This window comes from Ambystoma mexicanum, chromosome 8, assembly GCF_040938575.1.
Source record: "Ambystoma mexicanum isolate Mex_15411 chromosome 8, UKY_AmexF1_1, whole genome shotgun sequence".
Lineage (NCBI taxonomy): Eukaryota > Metazoa > Chordata > Amphibia > Caudata > Ambystomatidae > Ambystoma > Ambystoma mexicanum.
This window is the reverse complement of record NC_090929.1, coordinates 407,608,052-407,629,687: the sequence shown is the minus strand read 5'-3', so window position 1 is coordinate 407,629,687 and position 21,636 is coordinate 407,608,052. Positions and strand designations below refer to the sequence as shown.

General features: G+C 43.5%; 1 protein-coding gene across 1 annotated transcript in view; it reads left to right on the top strand.

The window, feature by feature from the left end:
• Positions 1-20,336, top strand: part of PLOD1 (procollagen-lysine,2-oxoglutarate 5-dioxygenase 1) — a 103,374-nt gene extending 83,038 nt beyond the window's left edge. The window contains exons 17-19 of the mRNA XM_069609908.1: positions 14,055-14,201; positions 18,035-18,160; positions 18,725-20,336. Coding sequence (XP_069466009.1) covers positions 14,055-14,201; positions 18,035-18,160; positions 18,725-18,880 — 429 coding nt within the window. The 3' untranslated portion in view covers positions 18,881-20,336. The remainder of the gene's footprint in view (positions 1-14,054; positions 14,202-18,034; positions 18,161-18,724) is intronic.
• The last annotated feature ends 1,300 nt before the right edge of the window (positions 20,337-21,636 follow it).

Here is a 21,636-nt window from a genome sequence, read left to right as displayed (position 1 = left end):
TTCTTCAAGACACTCTGCCGATATACAAATTGACAAATTGATTGCTGCAGAACTTTCAACTTGCCAAATCAACATTTAAAAAAAAATGGGCTGTAAAGCAAAAAACAAAACTTGATGAAATAGCTTGCACTGAAGACGAATTGGTTGGAAACCCTGAGAGAATAAAGCATACAATGGAGCTCATGGACTGTATCAATACGATCGATAAAGCCGAAGCTAACAAACTAGCCACACACCTGCCACCAACTGTGAACAAACTAAAAGCCCCTCTGCTATACTGTTCAAAATCTCCTGACAAAAACCTAATGAAGACATTCCTGAGAGCACGTTTGAATCTAATGCATACACGTGAAATCATGTGTATTAGGCTTCAATCGGTGTCCAAAGAATGCAGACTATGTAAGTCACCTGAGGAACCTGAAAATCTGAAGCATTGACTACTGCACTGTAAAATGTTAGATCAAGAAAGAAGGGCCTATCTTTCACCTCTTGGGATGCTTTCTTCAGTTCTAGAAGAAGACGTGTGGTGGGTGGAACAGACTTACTATCGGGGGAAAAAACCAAATTGACCATCACAACAGCAAAACTTCTGAACATTCCCTTCGACAAAATGAAAAAAAATGAAAGTATAGGGAAAACAGAGACAGAGTGTAGAACACTGAACTTGGATTTTTCCTATGAAGAAATTCTTAATGTTACTCGTCCTTGTAAAAATCACAAGTTGATTACATACAAGTAATACATTTTTTTTTTTTTAAATAAACCCTTACACACAAGGTTTCTTGAATATACAATTATTAATTTATCAGTCCAGTTGGAGTAAACCTCAGAAGGGGGATTTATAACAGGAACACTCAAATACACTTCAAAAATACACTCTTAATATTTCCAAATCCGTAAGTACCCTTTTGGGATGGCCCACAGACACTACCTACACCCTCGGGTGACTTCAATAGTTAGGGTGCTGGGGACATTAATATATCACTGTTGCATTTAGAATCAGATTTAAGAGTTTGTCAAAGAGAGAGGTTATTATGACACAACAAGAGATCTCACAAATATTTCTCAAAGCAGGTAAGTACTTTTCTAAACCCCCCAAGGCAAAGTTAGTTAACCCTTTCTTGGAAGGAAGACCAAACACATTCACAGAGGGAAGACAAGTTATTCAGGTAGCCAGGCTAAGCCAAAGTCAATTTGAGCAAAAGTCTAGGTGAAACTGAAGCACTTCTCAGAGGTAGGTAAAAGTTTTATACAATGTTTTTAAAAGTCTTTGAAGAAAGAAGAATTCAAAGTAGGGCCACAAACTGTTTAAGCTTGTGAGGTAAAGAAGCTGTCAGCAACTCTACAGAGCAACCACAACAAGTCTCACCAACAGAGAACAAGTGTAGTTACACGACAAGAGGTAAATTCTCTTAGACTGTACAGTACCGTTGGGTTGAAGAAAATTGCAGCAGATGACTTCTGTTCCTGTGCAGCTCTGCATATCCTAGTGTTCCTGGGCCTCAGTCGTGGGGACAAGAGGGAGGACTTCTGGGGACTCCTACACTGCAATGGGACGGTCACAGACCGCAACTGATAATTTCAAACAAGTGGCACTTCGGTGTTTCAGCTCCTCCCGTCTACTGCAAATGGCAACACTGCGGTTTCTGGCTGTTGAGATGGACTTTCCTTGCATCTGGGGTGCAGCACTCTGTTCCGGTGGCTCAGGCTCGGTCAGTCCTGTTTCCTGGGAGTCCGGAGGATCTTCCTGGAGCTCTGGCCAACTTAAAAGCAGCGCACACAATCTGGTGTTCCTCTCCCTGGCGTTTCGGTTCCCAGCAGCAACTCTGTGGAAATATAGCCGGCTCCGAGAGGATGTCCAAGTGGCTTACTTTGGAGTTTTTTGGACCCACCAACTCAAGGGGAGAAGTAGGAGTTTCAGCACAGCAGTAGGGCTTCACTGGGCAAACCAAAGGTCCAGGAGTTGCCGCAGGTGTCCTCTTAAAGTTCTTCTTCGGTTCCTTTGTCCAGTGCTCGACTCCGCCTTCCAAGCCAAAATGCCTCACCTTTTATGCAGGTTTCTCCCATTCATTCCAGCCTAGCTGTCAGTCACCCAGCAGGGTGGCTGTCCTTGCCGGACAGTGAGCCGGCTAATCACCACAGAGTGCATTTAGGTCTCCTAGGAGACTAAGGACAGGGAGCTTCGGGCACCTCTCACTTCCTGCTCCACCAGAAATCCTGGAGCCAGAGGCGGGCTTCACTCGTGAATCCTGCCAAAGGCAAAGCAAACAAAGGGACCAAACCTGGTTTGGCGTGCAGAGTAAAGTACCTTTACACAAAGAAATGGTGAAAAAAGAAGACCCGGCCCTTTAGACAAAAATGGCACACTTGTGTGCTTTACTGTAGCTGGAGCCTGTGGTAAATGCACACCAAGGTAGTTAAAAGTAAACCACTACCATCAGCCATTCATCGAGGAAAGGGTAACCTACAAATGTTACATGAGACGCTAGACAAAAGGGGATACTAAGTAACCCCTCCAGGATCCTATTGTAAGATAGCGTGTGCTGGGTTTCGAAAGTTACAATTGTAAGTAAAGTCAATTTCACTTTACTGCTCTTGGAAACAGTAGTTTATCCAAGAGAAGGTATTGAAACCTTTGGGAAATCTAAAAGACTTCCCTGTGCCACTGCACTGAAGGTGCTGTGTGACACAATGTAAAAGATGATGCCTATGGAGTATGTCAGACTCCATAACGAAAAGAAACAGACTTCAAAAATCACATTAAAATATATAAGAGTGGGGGGAAAGGGTCTCACTCTCTCCAGGTAAAAAAATCAAGTCGTCAAAAGCCATCAAAGTTCCTGGGGCTCTCTAAGGTGGAGAGGAATTAGCACATTTCTGAGAATTCTCCCTAACAGTCCACATGATGCATTGAGTGAAAAGTGTTGATAACCTAAAGAAAAATGTATCGAAAATGCCAGTAACATTCAAAACTGCAGATTGGTAATTTGTTATGCACTCCTTTGCGAAAGGACTTTAAATGCTTGTACTTGCAATGTATCGAATGCTGCTGATTTTTAATGATTAGCTATACATTTTCCTTTTTTTTTAAATTTGAAAATGTTCTATATTTTTTAAGTTGCATTGCAACTAAATCAAAGGGACACTGGAGTGAATCTTACAGCAGCAGTCGAGTGAAGAGGCTCTCAGCAAAGAATTCTTCTGGGTTCTGTAATTTTGGTGCCTTTTGGGAAGCACCAGTGAAGAACGATTACCGCCCAGTCTATTTGTCTCGCTATCTCAGTACAGCACTCTGGTGAGGGGATTTTAAAGAGTGGAATCTTGCCTCTGAAGGTCCAGAAGGAGTCCACCAAAGTTTCGGGAGGATTCCGTCTTCGGAAGACAATGTACTGCGCAATGTCTACAGGTCCCAGGGTATTGACATTTTGCAGCCCGTGAAGATCACAGCTCGTCGTGGGATGGCTCGAAATGCAGGTTGTCTCACGAGTGATTGGTCCCACCATTCTATGGGAGACAGTCGTCCTCTTTGTAGTTCTCCTGACGCTTGGAAGGAGGGGTCGCACATGAGCAGTTACACAGAAGGCATCTCCGGTTGTCAGGAAGTGGCTGTGAGCGGCTCCTCTTCTTCCTCATTGTTTCTTCAGTTCCAGTGACCAGCTTGTCTTCAGCCTCAGGATCCATGCCTTTTATGCAGGAACCCAGCCAATCTGTACCCATGAGCCATTCAGACTCTGAGTGGTGGCTGTCCTTCCCAGTTGGAACCTGTTCCAGGCAGACACATCAGAAGACTTAAGAACAGTCGAGTTTCAGAGTCCTCCTCCATTTCCTGTCCTCAGACACGCTTGAGCCTTGGCGGGCTTCACAAAGGATTCCAGCGAAGACCAGTCAAACCAGGACCTCCCCCACCCAGCATGGCAGAAGGAGGACCAAGAAGTGACACGCAAACCAGAAATGGCGAAAAAAAGAATACAGCCACCATTTTGGTCAATAATGACCCTTCCAGGCGATGTTCACAGCCGTGGTAGTGCACAGAAGTAAAAATTGCGCAAAAGTAGGTAGGGTAAAACCACTGCCACCAGCCATTCAGAATTGCTTGTCACTAACCAAAATGTTACAGGAACATTGAGAAAGGGGATACAGTGCAACCCCTCAGCACTCCACATTAAGTAGGGTGTGCTGATCTTGCAATATAAAAGTTAGGAAGGATACTAAATACCCCCTGACTATGGGAACATTCGTTCTTACAAGGAAAATGCCAGGAAATAAAAAGGGAAACCCAAGGGGCTCCCAGCCACGCTGCAAATGTGTACCAAAATTCAATGATGGATGCCATAGAATTTGGAGGAATGCATTTCTCCAAGAGTTGCAAAAAGAAATACAAAGTATCCCAAAAGATAGGGTAAAGGAATGAGTGAGTGCGGGAAAAGGTTCCCACTCACTCAGGGGAACAGACCAAAAATCCTCAAGTCCAGCAAAAAGTGCTGGGGAATCACAAATGTAGGAGATTGTGCATTCAAATCTACCCTTACAATAATCTACCCTGACAATGCTAATAAAAAATCTCTTTTAAATGATATATAGTTATCAGAGCACCCTAAAAGGTGAAGTTCACCATCTTTTCACCCGTGTCGTATCAAGAGTTGACAAAAATAATTGGGAAAAGGAAGGCCACCAAAGCTCAGGCAAACCCATGTCCAGCATCCTAATTCCCTGTGCTCTGTAAGTTATTACTCCCCAATAGTACCTGATAAACTAAAAGTTGTTGTAACACCACTACTAAAGAAATACAGTAGATACCTATCACCAATCTAACCACCCTGCCCTCACCCATATGGGGAAGAACTTGCAAAAGATAAAATCTTGCAACTTAAAGAGTTTTCTGTGATAGAAAAACATTTTCACAAGAAGGGTATGGCTTTCATCCCTACAACCACTCTGGTCAATTTCATCAACTTTTTCCAATTATGCTGTCACACCAACATGTTGGCAGTTTGACACAGTAGATAACTTCTCCGTCAACCTCATCCGATACACGAGTTGTATACATGGGTGGCCCATCCCAGGCTGATCCACCACTGTGAAACTTGTGCCTTTCCAATCCAGCCTCACTTGTATTATTATACATGGTTCCTCATGGCTCCGCCATTCTGCCATAACTGTTCAACAGTTTCACTAGTGTGCTGGCAGATAGTCTTACCAAATTCTCCACATTGATCCGTCTCTACGTGGCTGACTCTCAAATACTGTCCAAACTGCAAGATAATAACTTTGACATAGACTACATCACCAACTGCTTAGGTACTATATGGCACCAGCTTGCTGACTTCCCCCCCCCCCCCCTCTACCGAGGGGTGGGGGGATACACCACGGCTGAACCAGACGCACCACAACAACTCTAGCACTATGATGGGCAAGAATGTTTATACCTTGTGCTGCATGCAAATGCTATTACTTAATTGTTTACTTGTTAATGCTGTACCTTGTATCCATTTCCCACTCCCCTTTTTTTCTCCTTTTACATGCCCCTGCCCTAGTGCACACTGAAGGGAATTGTTTCGGTACAGTATAGAGCACCAATAAAATAATTGTGGTGGTGGGCTACAGCACCAATTTAAAGGGCAAACCTGTTGTGGAGATAAAGCCCTATGAGCCTAACCTAATTTGTGGAGGTTAAGTGCCATGAGTCAGAAATAAATCCCGAGCCAATGTGCCAAAAATAACCCCAACTTTAATTGTAGCACTGTCTATGATCCAGAGCTAATTGTGGTGCTTGGGGGCAACTACAGTAATTCTGGCTAAAGGACAACCTGTGGGGCAGAACTAAGTAACCTTTGGACAACTAAGATCTGTTTTCTGCCTTCAGCATGCCATTTCCCTCGTTGCACTGTAGAGCAGTATATATATGTCTCAAGTTGGTGCTTGGGTTCCACTTAATAGCCAAAGCCATTACTCAAGGCACTTGAAACCTTTAAAACCATTGAGGAAATGATCTGCATAAACTAAAATGGTTGGCAACGTGCAGCTTGCTACCTGAGCCGCTTTTTTCCAGCCAAGCTCCATTTTATACCCATTTACATGGTTTCCATTAGCCGGAACGGTATAAAAGCATCTGCTGTAGAATTTCGGAATGCACAGGTCTATCTTTTCATGGTAGACCATTCAAAACACCCTTCTGCGCCACCAACTTTCAGACCGGTCTTAAAGCACAAGTCTCATAGTCTCTCAAAACTCAGGGTGCTTAGCTTTAAGAGTTGACCAGTTTGTTGCTGTTTTGGGGTTTGGACTGTTAGGTGGCCCCTCAGCGCTACCTATATAGGAGTACATCTAGGCAGCAGATGCAATGTGAGGAGGATCAGACGGCCTGTGTCTGTTGTATAGATTTTTATCCACCCACGGACCACCAATGAACTGGCTAATGCCTATAGCTATTCCCACCCACTACTGGCCCCTCCCCCACCAAAGTACATCTCCTGTGGTGGTCTCTTTCAGCTAGTTATATCTTGCAATAAAGCAAATTAAAGGTGTTTATGAGACTGCCTTTGGTCTCTCTAAGGAGTTCTCTGAAAAGTAACGGCTAAATTGAAGTTGTAAATCCGTCCCTATACCTTGCTTTCTATTTCTGTTAAAAACAAGCATTTCCAATAGTTCTTACTTTTTAATGGGAATTAGATGGACATTTGCCAGGCTTCTGCATCACATGCCCAAGAAATCACTCCATTTGATAGCTTAGATAGCTTTGGCCATTTTATGACCAGATAGCACTATTAACATGGCAAATGCAAAACCAAAAGTTGATGGCTGCAAGGGTTTGAATCAATGTTTGTTTATTTGTTTGGTAATGCGCACCAAGTCCTTAGGTAGACGGGCGAAACAGAAACAAGAAATCTTAGTTACAGTACAAGGTAGCAATACATAGAGCAGTGATTGCAGTAGGAGCAAAAATACAGGTACAAGATACTTTAAATACAAAGCAATGGTCTTGGTAAGTCAAGGAGGCATTATCATGAGTAACAATATATGCACGCATACATATACAGATATGTATATACCACCTTACATGTCTACCTTAACCTGTATCCATGGTGCATGCAAATGTGACATAACAGACAACCATGCGTGTATAGGTAACCAATCTACCGTGTAGTTTGAGGGAACAAAGGGTCATGTAGGGGGTGCAGAGGTAGAAGTGTAGTTCGGCAGTTAGGTGTCATTAGTGTGTAGCCAATTGAGTATCTTATGTCTGAATATAGGGTAGGGTTGTTCTAGTCTGGGGTCAACTGGTAATTTGTTCCAACATTGTGCCGCTTTAACAGGGAAAATGGTTCCTCCTGCTGTTGAGCGTTTGAACCTAGGAATCTCTAACATGAATGAGTTAGCAGATCTCGTAGGGCGGGTAGCTGTTCTCCTGGTAATTTTATCCATAAGGTATGGGGGTGCTAGGTTATTCAGGCATTTGGAGGTGAGGGATGCTGTTTTGAGGAGAATTCTGTCGATTATTTTCAGCCAGTTAACCTCCTTCCTGAATTCGGTAATATGTTCCCTGTAAGGGATGTTCAATGCTGCCCTCAGGGCGTTATTCTGCAGTCTTTGCATTTTGTCTGTAATGTATTTGTTGGTTCCTGAGTACAGGGCATTACAGTAATCTAATCTTGACATAAGAGCGTTGGCTAGTGTGGTGCAGCTCGCTCTCGAGAGGTATGGTCTGGAAGCTCTGAGTTTGCAAGTGTACGCTGTGGATGAGGCAAGGGAATTGATTTGCTTTTTAAGAGTGAGAGAGGAGTCTGAGTAGAATCCTAAAGTTTTAACTACAGACATCACCTTGATAGGGTTGTTATCAATGTTGAAGGATGTGTAGTTTGTGCTGAGTTTTTTGGATATTAGCTTCAGAACCTAAGATTAGTAATTCCGTTTTTTCGTCATTCAGGCAGAGGCCATGGGATGCCATCCATGCCTGAATGAGGGTGTATATTTTGTTCATCAAGGCTGAGTCAGTCTCGAAGTTGCCCGAAAGGGGTATGAGGATCTGTGTCATCTGCATAATTAGTGTAGGTGACACCCAGTCTATCCAACTTGTCAAACAGAGGCTTGGTGAAGATATTATACATAGTATGGGAGACGCAGGGACCTTGTGGGACCCCGCAGGTTATTTTAATGGGGTCGGCAGAGGCTGAAATAGAGAAGACTCTCATGGTCCGGTTAGCTAAGAAGGATTGGACCCAAGCTATAGCATCCTTGGTGAAGTTGGCGGCAGATTGGAGTTGGTTGCATAACACTGCATGGTCCACCAAGTCGAACGCTGCCGACAAGTCCAGTAGGAGTAGCAAAGCTATTTTTCCATTATCCTTTAGCTCTTCAATTTGTGTCTTGAGGTCTAGCAGCGCCGTTTCAGTGCCATGGAGAGGGCGGAAGCCCGATTGTCGTGAGCCAAGTAGGTGGTTGGCTTGTAGATAGTCCTGAATTTGTATGTAAACAGCTCTATCTAAAATTTTAAGTAGAAATGGCACAGTGGTGATGGGTCTGTAATTGGTAGGGATAGAAGGGTCCAGAGTTTGTTTTTTAAGTAACGGGAGGAGCTAGGATTCTTTAAGATTGGCCGGTACTGTATTAGTTTTAAATGAGGAGTTTATCAGCTTGGAGATAAAAGGGGCTAGGTCTCTAGCTGCATCCTTTATTATCTTTGCCGGGCATGTTTCGCCTTTACAGTTAGAAGGTTTGAGGGAGAGATTATTTTTTCTGTTTCAATTATGGAGATAGTCTTGAATCTAAAAGGTGTGGTTGTCCTAGTCAGCGAAGGTTGACTAGTTTGTTGGTCAGTGAGTGGTAGTGAGGCCTTTTTTTTGTTGTTGAAATTTTGCATTGTAAGGACAGGATTTTATTCGATAGAGCATTTTGTATGTTAGCACACCATACTTTATCCTTTGGGGCATTTTCTACCGTTTGAATTGGGGATTCTAGTTCACGAGGATGGAGAATAATTCTTTAGTGCTGGATTTAGCTTTCTCAATCCTGTCATTGAAGGTGTTCTTTTTGGCTTTGGTTATTTCTTTTTTGTACATTCTCACAAATTTTCAGAAGGGGAGTGACGCCAAATGGACTGGAGTTTCCTTTTTTGTGATCTTAAAATTTGAGTTGGGGGGTTGAACCAGGCATTCAGGTGCGCTATTTGCCTAGCTTTGCGCAGTTTGACAGGAGCAATCATGTCCAGTGCCTTAGCCATAGCATTGTTAAAGGTATTTACCAATGCGTCAGGGTTGTTATTTTCCATTCCAGAGATGGCAGGCAGGAGAAGAGGGATAAGCTTTTCAGCAGTGATGTCCTTCTTACTTCTGGTAGGGAGAGGCAGTGCCATATTATTAGGCTTGGGGCTGAGGTCTAATGCGGCAGAGAAATGTATTAAGTGATGATCTGTCCAGGATTGTGGGACGATATTGGTAATGTTGATGTTACAGTTTAGTTCAGATACCCAGTCAAGGGTTCTTCCTGTTGATATGCGTTGGTCAAAGGACTTTTTGCGTAAAACCGTGGTCATTTAATAAGGCAGCAATAGATTCAGCATGTTTGTTGTCAGTATCATTAAAGCCTAGATTGAAATCTCCCAACAGTAGTGTTTGGGAGTGATCTTTGGTGTTGTCGGCTAGAAGACTGGTTAGGTCGTCTTTGAAGGTGCCTAGAGGCCCAGGGGGTCTATATATCAAATGGATAGTTAGAGTACGGTTGTTGGAGAAAGGGCAATTTGGCTGTTAGTACTTCACAGGATGTAAAGGGAGCTGAGGTGGCAAGTCTAATAGGGTGGGTTGTTTTGAAGATGATGGCTAGGCCACCACCTCTGGTATTCGGCCTGTCCACTCTGATTTGGTAGTTGTCAGGAACTGCTAACATGAGAGTTGGTCCTGCGGCCTCATGTAGCCAAGTCTCAGTTATGGCCAGTGAATCTAGATTGTCATTATTTAAGATGTCTGCAATTTCAGTAGCATGGGCTACCACTGATCTAGAGTTTGAGGGACCCTGTTAGCATTAGGGTACTGTAAGGGTTGGCGGTTAGCAAGGTTTTGTGAGAGAGGGTATCTCGGGAAGTGTGATTTTTAGGGGGAGTTTTGTCCGTGGTATTAGTAGTTTGGGTTAATGTGGAGAAGGGGTTCTTAGACCGGGTAGTCGTTCGATTATTGACGTTGTTAGGGAAGTTTCTATAAGGTTCATAGATAGGAGACAATCTAGACCTAAGTCTCAGATTTCTATCCTTAGGAGGGATTGTTATGATGGCAGTGGCCATAATGGTTATGATGGCACAGGTAAGTAGTGCCGTCTGGGCTAGTTTAGTCGAGTAGGCAGAGGTCATTGTCAAACTATGCTGAGGACATACTAACATCTAAGTGTTGATTCAGTGTAAATGAAGGGTTGGCGGGACTTCTGTGCTATACCTAGCCTATGTTGTAGTTAGAACACATCTAGTCTAGTCAATGCAAAACACACATAAACGAAATGCAGTTGTAGGCGCAGGGCACATCTAGGCTAGTCAATGCAGAGCACACATAGGCTAAATGCAATTGTGGGCGCAAGGCACATCTAGGCTAGTCAATGCAAAACACACATAGGCTAAATGCAATTGTAGGCGCAGGGCATATCTAGGCTAGTCAATGTAGCCTAGTAACAATAATAGTTTTGATGCATGTAATGATTTGAAGCAATGAAGGTAAGTCTAAATATGGCGGACACAGTGAAGGCTATGAGTACATGTGACTGGTAAAGCAGTGATGGTTCAGCTAAATGCTATAGACCCCTATAAGGGCTGATCATACAACAATAGTAGGGGCTGTTGTTACTTTCATCAGTCTAAGGTCAATAGTTAATAGTTAGGCAGTAATTCAGTGGATGCAGCACGTAGGATACATTTGTCTAGTCATCATCTCGCAAAAGTGGGGGGCCATGTAAAAGCACTATGCAGGCACATGATATTACAGTCACAAACGGGAGCATGGCGAGCAGTAGGGTGAGCAGCAGGACTTAGTGCAGAGAAGTCCTAGGCTTCGGCAGCTGCTGGTGGGAGTAGATTGGGAGGGTGTACTGGGCACGGAGCACAAGTTAAATGCAGACACGTTCTGAAATTTTTAAAGACAGTCACAAAATGCCAGCCATTAGGCTTTAATGTTACCTTCAAGACGCATGGATGCTGGGGTAAGCCACACAGGGATTCCGGCAGAGGCAGAAGGCCTAACCACTGCTCAGCTCTGGGCAACCCTCCATGTTGGGGAGGATTCTCATTTTTGTGCTAATTCCCTTCAAACTTAGAGACCCCCAGCTCTTTTGCTGGATTTAAGGACATTTTTAATTTTAACCCTGGTGCGAGTGACCTTTTTCTCATTCCCTCATGTGTTTTGACCTGATTTGGACTGTTTCCTCTGTGTTTGGAGTCTGTCAAACTCCACAGGCATTGACTTTTTTGTTTGGTGACGCACTCTGCACCTTCAGTGCAGTGTCAGAGGAATCCTTTAGATTTTGCATAAGGTTTAAATACCTTTTCTTGTGTGAACTACCATTCCCATGAATAGTAAAGTGAAATTGACTTTAATTACCTTTTCTCTTTTTAGGTCCACCACACCCCATCTTATGTGCACTGCCTGGTGGGGCGGGGGTGGTTATCTAGTAGCCTCTTTATCCTACACACTCTTAATTAACATTTTTATGTTAACCTCACTACTTTAAATGACTGGTGGCAGTGGTTTAATTTTCTTACCATTGTGCTTTTTTACCGCAGGCTGAATCCTCGGCTGCAGTACAGCAGCCTTGGGTGACCATTTTGTCAAAATGGCCCGGTCTTCCTTTTTTCGGCATTTTCTGTTTGTGAGGTCTTTCTTGAGTTTTATTGTGTGTTGAGCCAGGTTTGAGCCCTTTGTTCGTTTTGCCTTTGGCGAGCTTCAGCCTTTAAGCCCACCTCTGGCGCCAATGTCTCTGGAAAGGCAGGATGAGAGGTTCCCGGAACTCCCCTGTCCTTTGTCTCTAGGAATGCCTGAATGCAACCAGTCCTGATTGGCTAGCTGTCCTTTTAGGACAGCCACCCTGCTGTGTGATTAACAGCCTAGAAACCTGCTTAAAATGTGAGGGTTTTGGGACTAGAGGCAGAGTCGACCCCTTGGAGAAATACCCGACGAAGAAACCATGAACAAAGCTTGCTGCATCCTACTGGACCTTTGAATTGCCCGGTGAAGCCCTGCTGCTGCGCTGAAATTCCTTTTTCAATTCGACAGCGAAGCTCCGGAAGGGACGACTTCTTTCCTTGGGTTAGTGACTAACTAATCCCAAGACGAACTCCACTGGACCATCTTCCCTGATTGGCTGTACTTCTTTGCTGCTTCAAGAACCGAGTACCAGGGGTCGAGAAATCCGTAGTGAAGTGCAACGTCTGAAATCCGACCAGAGCTCGAGTCCCCTCACCAGAGTGCCGGTCGCAAAGAGTGAAGGAAGCCCAAATGATATCCGAGATCCGTGATGGTGCTGTTAAGTGCTGAAACCACAAAGTGCCGTTGAACTGAAAAGAGCCTGTATCTGCCGATGACCTCCAAACTACTGCCACAGGAGCCCTCCAGATGTCCTCCTTCTTGTCCCCACGACTGAGGGTCAGGAACGCAGGGTTCTGCACTGCTGTAACATTATAGATTCCAGCTGGACCACTCTTCTTCAAACCAGAGTTACTGTTTAGACTTGGGGTACTTACCTCACTGTTTTTTGGCTGTGCTAGAGTTGATTTCAAATCTTCTTCCACAGGCTGGCAGCTTGTGAACCTACAAGTGATTTTATTTTAACAAATTCTCTAATTTTGTGCAAGACTTTGATGTGCCTCCGCTTCATAGACTGTGTCAAATTGACTTTGGCTGTCCTGGCTCTCTGCAGACTCTTCTAGCCCATGCTGTCCCTCATAGGTGATAACTTGTTTTAGACTGTTATTGATGGGAAAGGTTTGTCTAGATTTCCTAGGGAGATTTTTAAGTGTCCTCACATATACTTGGTACCTGTTTAACCTTTTCCTTCCTTAAACCTTTCCTTTCTGCAACCTCGGAATCTGCAAAGTATAACTAGTTTGATATATAACTGCCATTACTGTCCTTGTGATTGAAGTCACCTCAGGGTGTAGGAATTGTGTAAGAAGCATATCCAAAGATTATCCACTAACTTGTGCTGATCCTGAAAAGTATTTTAAAGTATATTTACATTGTTACATGAATTGCCTTTAAAAAAAATGCTTATTTAAAGATTGATGTTAAATAACTATAACAGAAACCTTGAGTGTACGTGTTACTTGTATTTACGAATTTCATTGCTACAACTCGCGTTTACCCCTCCTTGAGATAGGCCTGGCTGCTCACTCACACTGCCACACTACCAACTTGTGTAGTACAGACCTATACCAAAAGGTGGGTTACCTAATGCCAAGCAGATAAATGTTGTGTAGTCTCAGAGTGTTACTGCATCAATTCTTACCCAACACTCCAGACCATAGCTTTTCAGCCTGCCAAGCCATTGCAGAAGGGTAAAGACCATATGCAAATCCGGCTTGATCTCACCCCAATCTTGTATCTACCCAAAAGCCAAAACTGTTTGCTGTGCCAATGCCTGCTTATTCACCTGCTCTGTATACTTATCTGGTTTAGTGAATTTAGAAAGAGTTGTATTTTGCTTTTGAACGTGTTTCCGATTAAGATGCTTATTCCAATCCTCTCATGTAGTAGCTCTATCTGAAGTTGGCATTCCCTTTGTGACTGGGTGGCCCTGGATTTTTATTCACTTGCATAATCCTGCCATTTTTATGGTGCATGCATAGTTTTGTTAGTGTGGGGTGCCCTGGTATTTTGCAGTGTGACTGCATTAGATATGTCGTGCAATGACACTCCAGCTGTCTAGTGGGAAAATCCAGATTGACTGCTTTTATGCCCTTGGTATTTTTTCACATTACTGCGTTGGGTTAACATGCATTGTACAATCTTGCCATCATTAAGCTGGATTTTGTCTTTGCCTGCTTTTGTGAATTAGGTGCTTTGATATTCATAGTGCTGTCATTTCAGGACCAGAGGCTTCAAGGTGGGTATGAAAATGTCCCAACCATTGATATCCACATGACCCAAGTTGGCTTCGAGCGTGAGTGGCAAAAGTTCCTGCTGGATTACATTGCGCCTGTGACCGAAGCTAGATACCCAGGATATTACACGAAGGTGAGCAAGCAACGGGTTCACGGTCCCAGGATCAGGATAGTTGTGGGCATCTGTGGAACCCAGGCCAAATAGAAATACATGCATGGCACTTATGTGGCACTGGCCCAGCAGTGCTACCAGTGGCTATTTGGGTATATCGGTCTGACTTTGTTCACAAATCGAGGTTTGGTTTGGAAGATATGCTTTTGATTTGATCTGATTTTTGATTATTAATTATAAATAAAAGAGAAAATTAACCCATGGCTAGAATGTTATCCAGACAGGCTGATCCCCCAACTCGGCATATGCCAAACCCTAGTTGTATCCAATTATCAAACTCCAGTCTTGGATTCCTCCAAGTCACAGATGCCACTTGCAACGTATTTCTGCCAGCTTCAAATACTGTGACTCTGCAAGCACCTAATCGCCAGTCTAATAAGTACCTCACTCTTTGCGTGAATCGTAGACCTGAAGGACCCCAGACTGTGGGCAATAATGTGATACATAGATACTCTGTCACGAAGCTGTGTAGGATCAAAATACAGACACCCGTTTCAGTTTATATTTCTCACTTGCCTACATGAATGTGTTATAAATGATGTGCAACACATGATCATCCACTTCGTTCCACTTCTGGGTTTCAGCCCTTTGGCCAAGGAGATTGTAGCGTTATGGCAGGTGGCTACGGTAGAACCTGGTGGCCAGAGGGGGTTTCTTATCCTTTTAAAGTCTTGCCTCTCCTTTAAACAAAAAGCAATGTAGTCTTGGTCACTTAAAGTCTGAGGGGGTATCCCTGTGACCCTGTACCTCAACTCCTTTTCTGGATGCTATTTCACTTGTCTGGGTTGCTCCTCTGCTGCTCATTTTGGGTGTTCTTACTTTTTGAAAGACATCTCCATCTGAGTCTCTGGGCCCAAGTGCACCCATGCCTTCAGGCTAGGCAGCGGGAAGGCAGCGCCCATCACAAGGCTATGCACCAGAGCTTCCAACAAGGACTTGACCACTGAAGCCTGGTTTGGTATGGCTATTCCCCTCTAAGGGACTTGACTTTGTTTCCCACTCCCCTACCTTTCGTAAACCTCCTTGCCATACATGGGTGTCCTTATACCTGCGGGGATTCTTTTCTACTTTCCCTCTCTTTTTCCTTGTTCTGTGGTCTTTGCGATCTTGCCACATGCCCATGCTTCCTCCTCCTCCTCCTATCCGCTCATACAACTGATTGATGTACCTGGGGTTGCTCATTTCTCTGGTTAAGCCTTTCTATGCTATTCTTTCTCTCCTCTACTTGTTCTTCTGTTCACTTTGCTCCACTGCTTGACCATCTTCACCTCCTTGTGATTTCACCACCACTTCACACTGGGTCTCCACCTCTTCATGATGCATCACCTCCTCTTACCGAATCTTTACTGGTATATTTCCAAGTTACTGTCAGCAGTCACATCCAACTCCTCTCTGAATATATTTGTTAGGAACACTCACGGCCTAATCTGATAAGGTCCAACTTCTTCTATGGTTTTAACTGCTTTAAGGTACTATTATTGTGTACGCTATACAAATATTGCCATACAATACAATTACATTGGCCTCGGGGATACCATACAAAAATAAATGCAATTATTTGGGATACGTTCAAGTAAACGTGACATGGAACACAAGTGTAGTTTTCAATACAGGACCTCAAATGTTATGATTAGTTCCAATTCTGATAAGAAAGGTGAAAACAATTGAATTTAAACAGATGTTCGAGGACAGCACTCATCTTGCTAAGCTCCTCTACCTGAAAGTAAAATGAGCTATACATTGGTGGCAGTGATGCATAGTGTAGTTTAAACAGTGCTGCTCTTTCTAATATCATACTTTTCTATAGCACTTCCATGTAAGAAGCACCTTTAAAAAGCTATCCACTTTGTGGTTCTTTTTCAAAGGAGGGCCAGGCTGTGGTCTGTGACCTTTGGCCCTCAAGATGCTCTGGACTACAACATCAGCCATAGTCCCCATTTCCAGTGCTGTGGCTCATGGGCATCGTGATCCAAAACCTCTAGAGAGCAGCAGGTTGCACACCTCGGGGCTCTAGCATGCATTTGTGCTGTAACAGGATGGTACCCAGGCTAGTCATTTACCCCTGCCACCTTTCACTACATTATTGATAAGTTTCACATCTGTTTTGATGGGACACAAGTAACACCATGAACATCTATATCACTTTTGTAGTGCTAAAGTCGCATCAAAATTAGGGTCTGAGAGTAACTGAACTGAAGGTGATAATCTCCTATGCCTACCCCACCTCCTCGAATTTCACACATGCCCCTTCATCTCATACCCTTAGTTCTGGAAAAGCGGGAAATCCAGACACAGAAGTGGCAGTCAATCAGGATGAAGGAAGTGCAATTCATGTCCATATAAGGAAGGGGTGCTTCTACTTCCATGGATATGTATCATTTACTGCTTGGCGCTGGACTGAGAGGTCACTGATTGCCCTGTGTGATTTGGTTCAAAGGTGTTGGTGTTAAGGGTAGGAGCCATGTGGCCCCTGACCATGTAATGCCTGGTATAATTTGTACCCGCTGCACACTCCTTTCTGACTGCCCTGCCCGGGATCACTTAATCACAATGGGGCCCTAAGCCTCTAGGGATAAGACCTCGGTACATAGGCGGGCCCAAGACCCGAAATGCTCCAGTAGCATCAGAGGTCCTTAAATTGCACAGTATTCTTTCAGATGTTAAACGCTACTTCCTGGCGGTTCCATGATAACTTCAATTGGTTGATAAAACACTTTTATTCTAAACATAGGAGGTGTTTGGGCAAAGAAAGACCCAAAACAAAAACAGAATGTCTGCTGTAAAGTGGGAAAAGGAATTTGAAAATCACAAGTACAGCCCTGGCTAACCATCTAATTTTATACTATTGACTGGGAGAATGGCATGGAGCAATATGCCCACCTTTGGAACAGGGCAATGCTGTGCAACATTGGTTCGAGCCCCAGCCCATCAAAGTTGGAGGACGGCATTAAAGGCACTATAAATCGCAAATAAATAGTTTTCACAAATGTTTAACACATCAAAGTAGATATACTTATTGCATTACAGGCACTGCTAACAAATTGGAACATCCTTTTGTGTGAGCATTGTTATGTGTAATATCAAGACTGCAGTAGTTCAAAATATAGCTGGTTGTCATAAGGTAATGAGCACGTTTCCAAAAGCCATTTCACAGGTGTTTGAAGGGCCCCATTCCTACTCCTCCGAAGTAGGGAAACAGGAGAAGAACGTTTTGTAGTGCACCAATTGTTTCTAGTGAATCCCTAAATAATTTTCTAGAGAACCTTCAGTATGTCTGCTGTTTGCTCCATTACTTGAAGAGGCCAAGCCATAGATATTTGTAGATGTCACTTAAATAGGTGGGGGCTATCCTAGTAGTACAGTTCAGCTTCACATGAGACGGTGATGGGTAAAATAAGCTCCCACCTCATTGGTAAACAGGATTAATTGATGCCTGATGCAGCTCCTTAAGACGCAGACAGTGATGGCGTACCTCTACGATAAATGCAACCTACATAAACTCTGACCTGGATAGTGCCAGGTTGAGGCGGCTCACCCCTGTAACAGTGGCTGGCATGAGTGGGTCACTCCTTGGACAGTGAACTTCAGTGACGGCTCATTCCTGGGATATTGGAAGCTCATTCCTGTGATTAAGACAGCAAGTTCAGAAAGAGGCAACTAATTACTGTAGCAGATAGAATGAGTTCAGATCAGATCACTGTTGGGAGGGCAGCAAAGTGGTACAATGTAGAGTGCTAGGGATTGCAGGCAGTCCCTTTTGATTATGCAACTTGACTTTTGTTCTTGATTTGTAGGCCCTGTTTGATCTGGCCTTTGTCGTCCGATACAAGCCAGATGAACAACCGTCTCTCATGCCTCATCACGATGCCTCTACGTTCACCATTAACATTGCTCTGAACAGTGTGGGCACGGACTATGAGGTAAGTCTTCGATAATTTCTTGTGCTCTCCCAACTGGTTTTATCTATAATACTGCACATGCTGGGTGTAGGAGAAAATGGTAATGATCAGTGTTTTTTTTGTTTTGTTCTTGTTTTAAAAAAAAAAAAATCTTTATTAGCAATTTATTTTTAGTTCTTCCTTTATCTACGAGGAACTATGCAACCCAACCACATGTTCCCTTAAACCGGATTTTATAGTGAAGCTCTGGTAATTGATTGGGTCCATATGGATCTGTTTTATGTTCGAAATCCATGCACTATTCCCATGTGAAGCACGCTGTGAAGGCTATAGTCGCAGCAGGTTTTCTGACGCATATCAAATGTATTAATACCCATTGCTGTGTCCATACTGGCACATAAGAGACTGAACACCCTGGTCCCAGCTCTCCTCTGTGTGGCGAGGCACATGAAAAACCAGACCGGATGTTCCCAGTTGGCTTTGTCAAATCCACTTTTTGTTGTAGAGGGTCAGATGTGCAGATAATTAATGATGTTTTTATAAAAATGTCTGTTTACATTCCATTTGTTTTGTTTTGTTTTTTAGGGAGGGGGTTGTAACTTCCTACGGTATAACTGCTCCATCAGAGCCCCCCGGAAGGGGTGGGCACTGATGCATCCAGGACGTCTGACACACTACCACGAAGGACTGCCAACCACAAAAGGCACCCGCTACATCCACGTCTCATTTGTCGACCCATAAGAGGCCAGTTTTTCTTACAGTCCGTCGAAGACCATGTCAGTTGCCAAACGTTGTTGGACCGTCTGTGATTCATCTGGCTTCCGAGACGTCTTTGTGTTTAGCTTCTGATACTGGAGTTGTTCACTCCGATACACTTATTCAACACAAGTTTTAGGTTTCAAATTTTTTGGGTGAATTGGTTCTGTTTTCAGAGACTATTTTCTGCTGATCTGTGAAAGGTACGTGTTCTTATCCAGGCCTCTGTGAGCTGGGTCAGTATTTGACCTGTGTGCAGGACACTCTTGACAAGAGACAGAACCGGCTTGTAGAATTCTGCCTATAGGCTTTTGATATTTGGGGGCACTGCAATGCCTGTGCTTTTAATGGTCTTAGTTTACAGTGAAAAGTGTATGTGTACATTGGTAATGCAATCGGAAGAGCCAGCGCTGCCGGGGCCATCACATGGTAGAGGGGATGTGCAACAACCCTATGACAGTATTTTTTTTATTTCTTATTTGTATGATATTCTCCTGACAAAGTAGCATACTTGAACCTTGCTGACTGGTAGGTAGGTAGGTAGGTAGGTAGGTAGGTAGGTAGGTATGGACATTGCCAGCACACGGTGGGCCTCCCAAAACTAGAAGGATAATTGGAGTTTGTTTTGTCACAGACATGTGCCAACTCCTTTGAAATCACTGAATAGCATTTTAAGAGGGAAAACATAAAAAATAACCATGATAATTTCTAGCTCCCAAAAGAAAAACCATTTGCATAGGATGAAAGAAGCTGGGAGACATATCGGTGAATACTATTCCCTGCTGGAAGGTTTTTATACAGCAGGTTGGGATTTCATGAGTTGTGACTTGCTGTACTGTGGCCATCTGAAGCACAGTATTTGATACCAGAATGTGAGTATGCCATGTGTATGACTGGGTACTGCTCACGTGTGTATGAAAGTGGGGCATTCCAGTATGCTGTATGTGGGCAGCACTGACATTTCAAAGTAAGCATTTTGCTTTCTCTCCATTACGTAAATTTACTCTGTTCTGAAGCAGCTGTGCAGTCTTGCCCAGTATCCCATCATTCTGACAATGGAAGCCAAAAGTGCCTTGAACAGCTTATAGGTTGAGCTACACAAAGGTTGTGTAGAATAGCTCTCCCTTGGGGAAGAGAAGAGTCTTGAGTCGTGTTGGTAGGAATATTGCATATTTCCCTGCATATAATATAGCGTGAGGAGATCTCCTGCATTCCCCCACGTCCATTTTGGCTCCCCTCCTCCTTCTGAACATCAGCAGCATCCTGCTGCTGGACAGATATAGGAAGTTGCAACAAACCTGTTGATAGAGACCAGTACTGTAAGTGTTTACCCTGAGTGTTGTACAGCAGATGTAGAATGTGTAACTAGAGGTTTTACATTAAAACCTCACATAAACTGTGCAATGCTTTTGATGAACAATAAAAAAATGGTCTCAATGCAGTGCTATTTTTCCTTTGTTTTATTGCATCTTCGACCCCACTCTAATCGATGCTAATCATTTAAAGGTATTTTGGAGGTGTGGGGGGGAATATGTTTAGGCTCCAACAAAAGTGTCTCAGCGGGCCAGTCTAGCTCTGAGCTCTTTAGTTGTACCATGTTAGTTGCAAGATGCTTCATTTGGCCTATCTTTTTAGCTTGCAACACTTTGAACCCTAGTATTTTTGTGCGTTTCTGACTTTTTCAGGATCCTTTTTTTTAACAATCCTATTCTTGCTCTTTACATTTCTAACAATAGAAATCACTTCTGAGACCCCTTTATGGCTGCATGCCATGTGTGTCAGGTCAGTGTCTCCCAATCCACAGAGCTGCTTGTAGGCTCCCGCACTGGGTGTTAGGCAAGATTGTATGCAGTACCGTTTGGATGCACTACAACAACCCTGACCTGGCAATAGGAACCCAACCTTTGGTATAAGTCAGTACTACACAGGTTGGTAGCATGATTGAACAGCCAGGCTTATCTCAAGAGGGGTCAATGTGAGTTGTAGTGGAGTTAGACAGAGATTCACAGTGGCAAGTATTAAAATAAACTCTTACACACAAGGTTTCTTGATTAAACAATTATTAATTTATTTAAATCATTTTGAATAAGCCTTCTTCAGAAGGGGCAATATAATAGGAACACACTCCAAAATACACACTCTTAATATTTCGAAATCAGTAAGTACTCTTTTGGGATGGCACACAGACACTTCCTACACCCTCAGGTGACACTAGTAACTAGGACACTGGACATTAATATATCACTGTTGGCATTTAGAATCAGACTTAAGAGTTTGTCGAAGAAAAAGGTTTTTAGGACAAAACAAGATATCTCACAAATATTCTGAAAGCAGGTAAGTACTTGGAAAAAAAAACAATGCAAAGTTAGTTAACCCGTTCCTGGAAGGAAGACCAAACAAAATGTCAAAGGGAAGAAGAGTCATTCAGGGAGCCAGGTTAGGGCAAAGTCAATTGGGCAAAAATCTAGGTGAGCTAAAGCACTTCTCAGAGGTAGGTAAAAGTCTTGCACAATGTTTTAGAAGCCTTTGAAGAAATCAAAAGTAGGGCCACAAGTTTTTAAGGCTTGTGAAGTAAAGAAGCTGTTAGCAACTCTACAAAGCAACCCAGACCGGTCTCAGCAGAGAACAAGTGAGGTTGCACGACAAGAGGGAAGTTCTCTTAGACTGTACATTACCTTTTGGTTAGAAGAAAAGGGCTTTGGCTGGCTTCTGTTCCTGTGCAGCTCTTCTGATCCCGGGTT